The 13222-nt window shown below is 38.7% G+C and overlaps 1 protein-coding gene across 5 annotated transcripts; it reads left to right on the top strand.

The window, feature by feature from the left end:
- The first annotated feature begins 1973 nt into the window (after positions 1-1973).
- Positions 1974-12452, top strand: LOC119082139 (fatty acid synthase-like). Of its 5 annotated transcripts, none has more exons than XR_005088580.1 (7): positions 1975-4480; positions 6022-6257; positions 6331-8585; positions 11132-11484; positions 11559-11702; positions 11768-11872; positions 11929-12070. XR_005088580.1 is itself a non-coding variant. In XM_037191519.1 (7 exons), the coding sequence occupies exons 2-7, from the start codon at positions 2280-2282 to the stop codon at positions 12405-12407; spliced, it is 5838 nt and encodes a 1945-aa protein (XP_037047414.1). In that variant the 5' UTR covers positions 2071-2211; positions 2276-2279; the 3' UTR covers positions 12408-12452. The 5 variants fall into 5 exon arrangements, 2 of the variants coding, with proteins under 2 accessions (XP_037047413.1, XP_037047414.1); XM_037191519.1 differs by having other exon boundaries at positions 2071-2211; positions 2276-4480; positions 11559-11872; positions 11929-12452; XM_037191518.1 differs by having other exon boundaries at positions 1976-4480; positions 11559-11872; positions 11929-12452.
- The last annotated feature ends 770 nt before the right edge of the window (positions 12453-13222 follow it).

Genomic DNA, 13222 nt, shown 5'->3' with positions numbered 1-13222 from the left:
TCCCGTTATATTTTCCCTTATTTACACAGAAAAAGAAATTTTATTTTTAAAACATTTAAAACATACAATCTAGTGCATACAGACTATAGCCACTGTAGAGATGTGAACGAACGCTGATAACACTGCGAACCTGTCATATTATTCGGGAAAGAACCAACAGTGTTGAAGTTTTATACAGACAATGGATTTTATACAGACAGTTATTTAAATACTCGGTTATTTTCGATATGATACCACTTTATTGTAACGTACAATTTTAGCATACGAATATAAACGCATACATCGATCTGCTATATAGTGATAGTATACCTAGTATACGGAGAAAAAGACGTGATATGTTATCTGTGCATTGGCAAATTATGAGACTTTTCGCAAATTTTTCAATTATTTTGAAGAAACTTATTTAACAGGGTGGTTCGGTGTTTGGATAAATATATTTTATTGATTATACTGTGGTTCTGGTGCACCACACATCACTATAGTTGTCGATGAATTGAAACTACACTGACAATGTCTTGAGATGTCTAGAATTCAGACTTTCAGGTCTTTTGCCATTTCCATCACGATTTTGTTCTAACTTTCCGACTTACCATTACTTTTGAAGAAAACTTTTCAGTGGTGCAAATCGTGTCCTTTGCGCAAAATACTCGAATCACAAACAAGTTTTGAAGGGGATTTTGTAGGTTGTTAGACTATGGCATGCGTGTATTCGTAGGTAACATTCTATGCGCGTAGCACCGTCTATACAGTGTTAACGGATAGAGAAGATCAATTAACCAACGCCAAAAATAGGACTGGTAACATGTTATGCTTACAAGTATAACACGTATGTGTGTGTGTGTACACTGTACATAACAAATCACATTACATAAAGAGTTATGCTATCGCACTTATGTACTTACGTCTGCTTCGAATTTGGGTCGGACCCATATGTTTCTCAACTCTTGAGTTGCGTGTATTTGGGTCGGACCAAGTTGTTCAGTACTATGGCTGCTTCAAATTTGGGTCTCTACCGGCTTCTCTTGCACTCATGTGACCAAATTTTAGTACCATTGCTATTTAGTAGGTCTCACTAGTTGAACAAAATACATTTTTAGGTGCATTTTGGTATAAAAGCGTGAATTTTTTACCATTGATTAATATGCATTTGGGGATTTCAAAACGATTAGGAGACTTTGAAATGGCCTCTAGCGCCATCTACATCCGGTTGAAGTTTTCGATGCAGAGGTAACTTCGATGAATTTCTGTGTAGCGGAAACCGAAGCTACACAGGTGATATTGGGCTCAAGCGAAAGGTAAAGGTTCAAAGTTTTTTTTTAGTGCAAAAACATTTCCACAAAAAATGATATTTTGAAACTGAGGTGAAAGTTAAGTAATTTTTAAAATTGGTCCAAAAAAGTTTTTTTTTTCTTCGCTATTATCGTTGCACGTTCAGTTTCCAAACTTTTAACGATCAAAAAGTTTTTGAAAGTTCCTCAACAATGGCAACTACTTTCAATTTTCATCGAAAATTTGGACCCTTTTGCATGGCCCAAAATGGTACCAAAATACCAAAATGCAGCTAGTGAGCCCTACTATAGCAAAATGATTAGCGATCAGAGAAAAAAATTTCTCTAATGACATTCTAGCGAGCGCTAACTCTAGTAGCGACAAAATTTTAAAATTTGACGTAGCTATTAGCGTTGCTAGTGCAACCTTGGTGCTACAAACAAAAAATACTGCCATCTTAAATGAGCCCTAGGCCCATAAACGAAACGTGTATCCATAATGAACATAACAAGTTCTCAAATGGAATTGCAAATAACAAATTTTGGCAAAGCCAGAAAAACAACTGATTAAAGTAAATAAACTTTTATGAGTCAACAATAAATTCACCCAGTTAATATGAATGATGTTATTTTGATCCGAAACTCTTGTGACTAAGAGATAACGATTAACGATCGACTATATATGGAAACACATTCACAAGACTTGTCAGTGGATCTTAAAATTTTATCGCAAAAATGTTAAACGGCATGAACGGTTATGCAAATCAGTCAGAATTGCATAGCAGAAATGAATCGGACAAGATTGTTATATCAGGCATTGCTGGACGCTTTCCGAATTCGCGAAATGTTGATCAATTTTCGTACAATTTGTATAATAAAATCGATATGGTCGATGACGATGAACGTCGTTTCCAACATATCAAAGGCATTTCTCCTCGGAATGGTAAAGTATACGATTTGGGAAAGTTTGACGCTGGCTTCTTTAATGTCAAATCATCCTTTGCCAGTTCAATGCATCCCCAAATAAGATGTTTATTAGAACATGCTGTGGAGGCGGTTTACGACGCTGGTATTCATCCAAATGAAATTGCCGGTAAACGAGTGGGAGTGTTTAGTGCTGCTAGTGATTTTGAGCAAATAAATGGAAACAACTTCAAGGCAGACGCGTATTCAATAATCGGGGGAACAAAATCAGTCGTTGCTAATCTCATTTCACAGTTTTTGGATCTCAAAGGACCGTCAATGACAGTTGATTCTGCATGCAGTAGCTCGATGATGGCGTTGCAATGTGCTTACAATGCAATGATGTGCGGTGAATGTGTTGCAGCTATAGTGACCGGAAGTAATTTAGTATTGACACCGAATGCCGCCCTTCAAATGACAAAGCTCGGAATGCTCAGTCCGGATGGATACAGCCGTGTATTTGATGAAAAAGCTTCTGGTTACGTCAAATCTGAGGCAGTTGTTGCTATCTTCATTCAGAAATACAAAGATGCCAGACGTTGCTATGCAAAAATTGTCCATTTAAAGAGTGGTGCAGATGGAAAGAAACCAGATGGCCCTGTGTCACCATATGGTGCCGAACAACAAAAACTTATGGAATTATTTTACGATGAAATAAAAATGTCCCCAAACGTTGTTCAATACGTTGAGGCACACTCAACGGGGACATCAGTTGGCGATCCACAAGAGTGCAATGCTATCTTGAATGCTTTTTGTAAAGATAGATCGACAGCGTTGTTGATCGGTTCTGTTAAGTCCAACATGGGTCATTCCGAAAATTCGGCAGGACTTAGCTCGATAGTCAAGTCAATACTTACATTCGAGACCGGGACAATAGCGCCCAACATTCACTTCGACCGACCAAATAAGAACATTATCGGATTGAACGATGGTCGATTGAAAATTGTGTTGGAAAAGACCGAATTCCCCGGCTCGTTTATTGCTTTGAATTGTTTTGGTGTTGGAGGCGCGAACGGACATGCCCTTCTTCAAAAACACAGTCGAATCAAAAGTGACCATAAATCGTCATCGCAAGCAATTCCAGCACTTGTTTTCTGGTCAAGTCGAACCGAACAGGGATGTCGTGACGCATTCACTTACATTGCGAACCATCGATTAGATAGAGAATTTATTGGCTTAATACATAAGACTCAATCATGGCCGATGAGTGAAGCGCGTTGCCGAAGTTATGCAATTTTTGAACAACGAACTGATGAAATCACCTGCACCTTGTTGACCGAAGATATTGTTCAAGTGGTGGACGACGAACCGAAACGTCCGGTTGTTTGGATCTTCCCCGGAATGGGATGCCAATGGCTGCAAATGGGACTTTCTTTAATGAGCGTGGCTGTGTTCAACGACGCTATTAAACAATGTCATCGTGCATTGGAGGTGTTCGATATTAACTTGATGCATATCTTAACATCAGATCGTTCGAAAGTGTTGGAAGATGTTGTTGAATCATTCGTTGGCATTGTTTCCATCCAAATTGGTCTTGTGAACTTGTTAAAAGCCCTTGGTGTTGAGCCTGATTTCATATTGGGACACTCAGCGGGCGAAATTTGCTGCGGATATGCTGACGGATGTTTAACTTTGGAACAGACAATTCTGATTGCATATTTTCGTGGCAAAGCCTTTCTTGAAACTGAAATAATTGACGGAGCAATGGCGAGTGTAGGTATCGGATATAAGAAGATACAATCCATGTTGCCCAAGAAAATTGAAGTTGCTTGCAGAAATGGACCGGATTCGTGCACTATTTCCGGTCCCGCCGATGACGTACATACATTTATGGAACAACTGACGAGCCAAGGCATTTTTGTAAAAGAAGTTGCTTCACTTAACATTCCCTATCACAGTTCATACATACGAAAAGTTGGCTGTAAATTTCAACAGTTTGTGGAAGCAATTATATTGAGTCCAAAGTCACGCACATCCAAATGGCTGAGCACCAGTATCCCTAATGCCAATTTGAATAACGGCCAGTCAAATGTTTGTTCGGCCGAGTATCAAACAAATAATCTCGTGTCACCAGTACTATTCGAAGAAGCAATGGCTCAGCTTCCACCAAATTCATTAACAATTGAATTAGCACCATTCGGTTTGCTGCAAGCAATTCTAAGGAAAGGTATGCCTGACGCAATGCACGTCACCCTAACCAAGATGGATCATCTGAACGATGTGCAACCACTTTTGCAAGGTCTTGGAAAGTAAGTTTGAATTCAGAGTGCTCACGGTGCGACAGAATGAATTTTAACCGAGCATTTCGATGCACGTTTGATATTTTTGGATATTATTAGTCAGCTCGAAACAAGGTTTTTTGATTTTCATCCGTTCCGTCGGTGACATTGGTGCATAGCCCATCCTGTCTACACAGAGAGTGGTTGTGGTGGCAATCGATAGTGCCTGAAATTCTAATAACAATTGTACAAAAATTCGGTACCTTAAGTGCAAGTGAAGCCGGCAGAGACACGATAAAGGTTTAAAAAAAAGTGATTTTCAAACAGTCATAGAGGCGTGGATGCTTGAGGGATGAAGCTAATAAATAGTTCTAGCAGTAGAACAACTTTTCTTCTACCAATGACCCAAAAATTATTTTTGAAGACCAACTACGCAGAGGCCGACAGTAGCTCAAAGTTTTTCCCTCATATTTGGTAAAATTTGCAAGTGAATTCAGGTGTTCAATCAAACCGAGGGGGAAACAACAACGGAAAATCCTGTCCCACCATTCGCATTCGAATGCCATGCGCTCATATTTTCCCTTCATTCGGTCATAATTTCGGCACGTTCGATCCACTCATTCGCTCATACACTGAGAAAAAAGATTACGTCTGACACGTATAAAGTGTGGTAAGGAAGTTATACGCCAGACACGTATGCGTGCTAACGTACGACACATATTGTCATACGTCTTGTATAAAATACGAGTGGCATGTTTCTTACCTTATTCATCGTATATTATACAGTAAATATGTAGGAAATACATGTCGTGTGTAAGTAGCATACGTGACTGATGTATAACTACCTTACGACACTTTATACGTGTCAGACGTAATCTTTTTTCTCAGTGTATTTCCCTACATTCGTTCCAATGGCAAATGCAGGCTGTCCCACCATTCGCTCTTGTGCTCTCGAATCAAGGACACGTCGTAGAAGGACACATTTCACTTATTTACGCAACATTTACGCACTGTTGACATGAGTCATTGCAAGTGAGGTGTCGATGGACAGCTGAGACTACCGGCATTTCAGAATTAATCATTTTAATTACAAAAAATTTTAATAAGCGTGTTAATAAGCGCAAATTTTACCAAATATGAGGGAAAAACTTTGAGCTACTGTCGGCCTCTGCGTAGTTAGTCTTCAAAAAAAAAAAATTGAATCATTGGTAGAGGAAATGTTGCTCTATTGCTAGAACTATTTATTAGCTTCATCCCTCAAGCATCCACGCCTCTATGACTGTTTGAAAATCACGCATTTTCAACTAAACTTTAGCGTGTCTCTGCCGACTTCTCTTGCACTCATGGGACCGAATTTTTGTACAATTGTTATCAGAATTTCAGGCACAACTACCAGTTTTCCAGCACTCTCTGTGTAAACAGGATGAGCTATGCACCAATGTCACCGACGGTACGGATGAAAATCAAAAAATTTTGTGAAACCTTGTTCCGGGCGTCGTGCTGACGAATAATATCCAAAAATATAAAACGTGTACGCTGTGAATGCGAGTGAAAATGAACGGTCTTTTTAGGATGTACAATTTTGGCGTTGACATGAACATTGACAAACTATACAGTCCGGTTGAATTTCCGGTTTCACTGGGAACACCAATGATATCGCCGATAATTAATGCTGGTTGGGATCACAAAGATGATTGGTTCGTTCCACATTATGAAGAGAAGCAAGATACCAGATCGTCAGAACAAAAATACAAGATTGTGCTGTCTAGTGATGATCATTCGTATTTGCTGGGCCATAAAGTAAATGGTAAGGGATTCATTTCGCAGTTTCTAGGACTGTATCGTTGACTCAACCCCGAAAAAAATCTTTCGAATTATAGGTGCAGCTGTAATGCCAGTAACGGGATACATAGTTCTGGTTATGCAAACATTTGCCAATATCATGCAGACAGAGTTTAGTGAACTATCCATCAAAATGAGTGATGTGAAATGTGTTGCCAATTCCATTAAATTACTGAAGGATACGTTGCTCCAGTTCGTCATCACTTTGACCAATGTTGGATACTTCGAAGTCGTTGAATCGGGAACGTTGCTCATGAGTGGACATATAGAGCAATTCACTGATGACGTCACTTTTCGGTCAGCAAAGCGTCATTCTGCTGCGACGATACTCGAATCGAACGATTGCCGTAAAGCGCTCAGATTGAAAGGATACCAATTTGACGAGGAATTTGCATCATCCGTGCGAGAAGTGTCAGTATTTTCCGAAGGAACATGTGGACGAGTAAAAATGGGTCAACATTTTGAAACATTCCTGGAAGGTTGCTTTCAAATTGTAAACCTAGCCTACGATTCATACTCGGCATTTGCGTTGCAACATTTCGAGTCGGCTGTTATTAACATGAAAAAAGTGAACCAACTGTCGACGATGATGTGGTACGAAAAAGAGTGCAAAACATTGCATGGTGTCGGTATTGAAATTACTGGCATTGAAGGGAAAATGTTGGCGGAAAATGTCGGAAATGAAGTGAAACCTCTTCTGGAATCCTACTCATTCATTCCGTATCATGATACCAGCAAAGCCATGGGTCAGATCAGTGTCAATGATAAAGTTTATCAATTATTCCAAATCGTCACGGAGAACATCAACAGCTTTGTTTTAAACATTCTTGAAATTTGTCCAAAAGACATGGATCCATTGTTGACGCATATTCAATCAAGTTTGGCACGCGTTAAAATGATCATAGCCGAATTTTACCTAGCTACTGAAAGGGAATGTGCCGATATGGATGATGTGACCACAATTAACTTAGATGAACTGGTCCGCTTGCCCAGTAACATGTCACTTGTTATTGGTTCTGGTTTGTGTGGAGATCTGCATCAATTTAAAATGGCATTGAAAATCTGCAAAGATCACGCGTTTGTTATTTCAAGGGAAGCATCAAATTTCGAAATCGATTCGGAGAAAATACTTCCAAACGTGCATGTCGTCAGCACTGCATTCCTTAGCGATTTCACCTTAATTATGTTCGAGTACCGAATTCGAAACGCGGATGAAAAAATTGATAGATTTATCAATGTTACCAACTCGAATTTGGAATGGCTGAAAGTGTTGAAGGGAACACAAAATACCGGAAGGATCTACTTAATCGTGCAGTATGAACAGCAATTTAGTGGAATTGTTGGATTCGTAAATTGTTTGCGTAAAGAGGCGGCTACTAATGTCTATTGTGTGTTGATTGAAGATCCACAGGCACCGAAATTCGATCCGGAAATACCAATGTACAAGAAGCAACTTGAGAAGAATTTGGTCATGAATATTTACAGACACGGAACATGGGGTGCCTTTCGGTTCACTGAACTTGAATCTAATCAATTATCACAGCCGCAAAGCAAATACTGTTACATGAACTACTCAGACCATTTGGCTTGGCATCAGATGGATGTAGAAACTGCAGCTACTGTAAAAGTGCAATATTTAACACTAAATCGGGAGTATCTAAACTCACTAATTGAATATTCGGGCACAGCAATAGACGGACAACAAGTGTTTGGTATAGTAAATAATTCAAAAATGTTGGTGACACACGTTAATCCGGAACCACATTTAACATGGATTGTGCCAGAATTCTGGAACTTGAAGCAAGCAGTTACAGTGGCAGTGCCCTATTTAACGATCTATTACACTTACTTTGAGTTATTGAACGTACAAAGAGGTGCAACAATTTTGATACAAACAAGTGAAGTAATGGCCATTGCTGCCATACAAACAGCAGAGATGTACAATTTGAAATGGGTCGCGGTAGTCGATTCAATCGAAACGAAGGAGTCCATATGCGCAACGTTTTCGTTTCTAAATCGGAATCGTATTAGAGTTGGCAATAGTCCGTCGCTGCATAAAATGATAATGCAGGAAATTGATAGTGAAGGTGTTGATTATGTTTTGTGTTCATCAATGTGTAGCAGCGTAAAATCAATTGTTGCTTGCTTGAAGAAAGATGGACAATTTCTTCACATCACGTCCGACGAACGGCCTGTCAGTTTTGATGTGGACATGCGGGATTTAAACAAAGAGATTCGATTTTATACGACATCAATGCATGATTTGATCAATGCACCAAGTGATGTATTAAAGGTAAAGATCGTAATTTTGTACATAAATTTAATGATTTAACCTGGGCACAGACTGCAAGCATATTAACACTTTTACTGATCTATTACTTCATTTGATCGAAGATTTTCAGATATTGATTTCAGAAATCTTTTACTTCATTTCTTTTGAACATGCTTTCTGCTATATAAGACCTCATTAGTTTTTAATAACAGTATTTTACTTGCCACCCGAAGGTGACAAGAACACTCTTTTGAGAGACAAAAGATTAAATTTGCGTTCCTGATGCCATAAAACTGAATTTGCGTTCTTGATACCATTTTCAGCAGATCAGTACAAAAAGATTGCTGAAGTCATTCTGACTATTCGTGCGGTTAATGCATGTCTAAAATTGAAAATAAACTCTCGAAACAACAAGGCCAAATCTTTGTCCATAGTCCAGTTAAAAATGGTCAGTCAAGTCTTTCCCTAGAGTACCTAAAGTACCTAAAGACGCCGTTTCGTCCTGCTGATCTCAAAATTCACTAGTTCACTTCCATAAAATTGCCGTCAATTTTATGTGGAAACAGTACACTGGGGGACTCGTCAGGAACATTACGTTATGGCAGTGCCGGTTTTTTAACGTTGCGATTTGGCAACGGACTAAATGCAACATTAGGACTCACCCACAGCGCAAGGCTAGTAACAACTCTGTGAAAAATGCATATTCTAAAGACTCAATAGCTGAAATGCCTATAAAGCAAAATCTAAGCCCTGAAATGCCTGAAAATGCAAATTCTAAAAATTCAAAATCTAAAAGCTGAAATGCCTGCAAATTAAAATTCTAAAAATTCTAAAACAGTCGAACGAAGAAAACATGGGTCGCGTGTAGCGATACAAAATGAGAACGGGCTGTTTCGACCTCAGATATCAACGGCGGTCAAAGACTAGAGTGGACTAGTCTTCATCAGTCGTTTCCGTTGTATCCTTTCGGAAACAGCAGTAAAACTTTCGATCTTGAACAAGTATCCGAAAGTTAACTAAAGAATTTGCCATCTACTGATGGAAAGTTCAGACATAAGCGGAAGGCTACTTTGAAGAACACACCCAAAGCGTAACAAGAAAACAGACAGCAAATATTAGAATACTGATCTGTTGAAAATGGTATCAAGAACGCAAATTCAGTTTTATGGCATCAGGAACGCAAATTCAATCTTTTGTCTCTCAAAAGAGTGTTCTTGTCACCTTCGGGTGGCAAGAAAAATACTGTTATTAAAAATGCTTGTCCTTTATTATTGCTGTCGTTGTCTGTGACAGTCGTCTGTAACAGGTTAATGATTAATTCGCTTGCGAAATGGTTGATACAGATATGAGTGGTGCTGGTGAAGATCACATCACTTTATGTAGTCACTGTACTAGGGAGATGCGAGAAAACAGGAAAAGTGGGAAATATGCAGTTTTTCTTGATTTCTCACCAATAGCTACTGTTGTATATGTACAAACCTGATTTTCTTAAAAATTAAATATTTTGTCTCGTCTACTCAATACCTTTCATTTGACATATGACACACCATTTCTGGGTTTGACTCCAGAGATATGCTTGAAAAACTACTGCAAAACAAGCAAAACACGGTGTTTTGCTTGCATTCTCGCCAATAGGTACTGATCGACAAATCTGATTCTTCTAAATTAGATCTTCCGATTCGTCTCTTCAATACCTTTCATTTGATGTATCGCACTCGACTTTTGAACAAAAACATCCAGAGATATGCTTGAAAAACTAGACAGACAAAACAAGCAAAACAAACAGTGTTTCGGGAACTTGACTTCAAACTGCCTTCGCTGTTTTGAAACACTTCCCATTGAGTAGCGACAACGTGATTACGCTAGAAAGTTAGGTAGGCACGCAAAACAGAGGTGAACAACGTAAAATTCATAATTCTTTTTGATGTTGGGTCTCAAAACAGTCGACGTCTCTGGCGGTTTCCCCTTGTTTTTCGACGGTACGAAAATCGAGTTAGTCGATCAGCAGTTGTAGGCGAAGTAAAACAGCGTGCTTCGCTTGTTTTGCCTGTTTTTCAATGGTTTTTCAAGCATATCTTCGAATGTTTTTGCTCAAGAATCGTGTGATATATGTCAAATGAAAGGTATGGACGAGACGAATCAGAATATTTTAGTTATAGAAAAATCTGGCTAGCCGGATCAGTAGCTATTACCGAGAATGCAAGCAAAATAGCGTGTTTTACCTGTTTTGCACTAGTTTTTCAAGCACATCTCTGGATGTTTTGACTCAAAAATGGAGTGCGATATGTCAAATGAAAGGTATTGAATAGACGGGACAAAATATTTAATTTTTACGAAAATCGGGTTTGTACATACAACAGTAGGTATTAGTGAGAAATCAAGAAAAACTGCATATTTTCCTACTTTTCCTGTTTTCCCGCACCTCCCTCAGTAAGCTTTTATAAACTGGTGAGTGCCAATGCTTCTGACCCAGAGTATGTGATCTCTTCTATTTACACCACCATGATCGTATTGGACCATTGCGCAGATGAATCCAATTTTGTTATTTATTTTCAACCATTTTATAGCAACTGAACCATAAACTTCAAAGAGATATCGACAATGGGATGGTGTTGTCGTTTAAGTCAAAAGTTTTTGCAGCAAATCAAATACAAAACGCCAGCCAAGAATTGTTAAATAAAAATTCGACAAACCGGAAAATTGTGATTCAAGTCAGAGAACAAATGCACGACGTTGAAACGTTGCCAGTTCCAGTTTGGCCCACAGTCTTGTTCAAGCCAAATTCTGTTTATATCGTCATTGGAGGCCTGGGTGGTATTGGCCTGGAATTATCCAATTGGATGATAAAACGTGGCTGCAGAAAGCTTGTTCTCTGTAGTCGAAATGGGATTAAGAATTCATATCAAGAATATCGTGTCAAGTAAGTCTTCAACAAAGTATTTTAATTTGTTCGTTGGATTAACATCGGAATTTGTTACCACCTACCAACAATAGTCAATGGAAGTTGAAAGGGGTTGAAATTCATTTGAATTCGGATAAAATTACTGCAAGAGAGGGATGTCAAGCCCTGTTGAACGATGCAAAACGGTTCGGTTCAATTGGTGGGATCTTTCATTTAGCAGTTATTGTTCACGACAAGTTGTTGGATAATCAGAGTTTCGATCACTTTTCCGAAACATTTGCTGTTAAAGCAATGTCAACAGAATATTTAGATGAATTGACAAGAATTCAATGTCCCAATCTTGAACACTTTGTTGCATTCACGTCTGTTGCAAACGGTCGTGGCAGTCCCGGTCAAACAGCATATGGTAATACACTCATTCGATTAGCGTCCAGATTTTATTCTAACATTTTAAAAATTTAGCTCTCGCTAACAGTGTGATGGAACGTTTCGTTGAAAACCGTGTGAATTGCGGATATTCCGGTAAAGCAATTCAATGGGGACCCGTTGCAGATGTCGGATTGATTGCTGTTCTAACCGACATGGATGGCAGCGTTGAATTGGGTGGCGTGTCGCAACAACGAATCTCATCGTGTTTACAGGTTTTGGATGTATTGCTGTCATGTTCAGATCCGATCGTCTCTAGTATTGTAATAGCTGAAAAACATGGATTCGGCAAAACACTTCAAGAATTTATCATGAACATGTTTGCGATCAAAGGGAATAAGTCCAGCATTTTAAATAAGACATTGAGTGAATTAGGCATGGATTCATTAGAGGCAATGGAAATTGTCCAACGAATTGAAGTCAATTATGATATGGTCGTGCCCGTTGATGAGATTCGTAATCTAACCATACAAGCTCTGATGGATTTCGTAGAAGGAAAGGCAGAAGCGAAATAAAAAAAAATGAAAATCAATTAATTAAATAAGACCATGTTATATCGATATCGTTTTGTATTATTATCTCCACACGCAGCACCAATTTTGTAACAATTCCTTTCCCCATAAAATAATAATTGGTTGTCCATAACAGTACATCCGCCAAAAAACCCTAAAGGGTAAAAGTGTGACGCAAGTCCTTGTTTCTACTTACAAAATAACTGATATCGCTGAGGGTGACGCATTTTTCGCCTCAACGCAAAAGTGTTATCCACAAAAAATTGAACCAAAAAATTTAAGATAGCAAATTTTAGAAAAAAATTGCGTTACAAGTGGCAGATGATTCAGGACATTATTTTCTCTATTTGAACTATTTTCCTCAACATCTGCCACTTGTGACGCAATTTTTTTCTAAAATTTTCTATCTTAAATTTTTTGGTTCAATTTTTTGTTGATAACACTTTTGCGTTGAGGCGAAAAATGCGTCACCCTCAGCGATATCAGTTATTTTGTAAGTAGAAACAAGGACTTGCGTCACACTTTTACCCTTTAGGGTTTTTTGGCGGATATCAGTTCTTTTGGAAGTTTAGGTGTAAGGGTAACTAGTTTTGTAAGCAACTCATGTCGACAACAGCTGAAATCCAACAAAAAATCCGATGGAAGTTTGGAAGTGCCAGAGGAATCATCTTTCATCCCAAAATTTAGGAACCAACCTTGGAACACCTCACTTATATCGAAAATAACCCAAATCCATCGAAAAATCCGATGGAAGTTAAGAAGTGCCAGAGGAATCATCTGTCATCCCAAAATTTAGGAACCAACCTCGGAACACCTCA

This window comes from Bradysia coprophila, unplaced genomic scaffold (genome assembly GCF_014529535.1).
Source record: "Bradysia coprophila strain Holo2 unplaced genomic scaffold, BU_Bcop_v1 contig_390, whole genome shotgun sequence".
Classification (NCBI taxonomy): Eukaryota; Metazoa; Arthropoda; class Insecta; order Diptera; family Sciaridae; genus Bradysia; species Bradysia coprophila.
The sequence above is the reverse complement of the archived record's forward strand: the minus strand, read 5'-3'. Positions and strand labels throughout refer to the sequence as shown.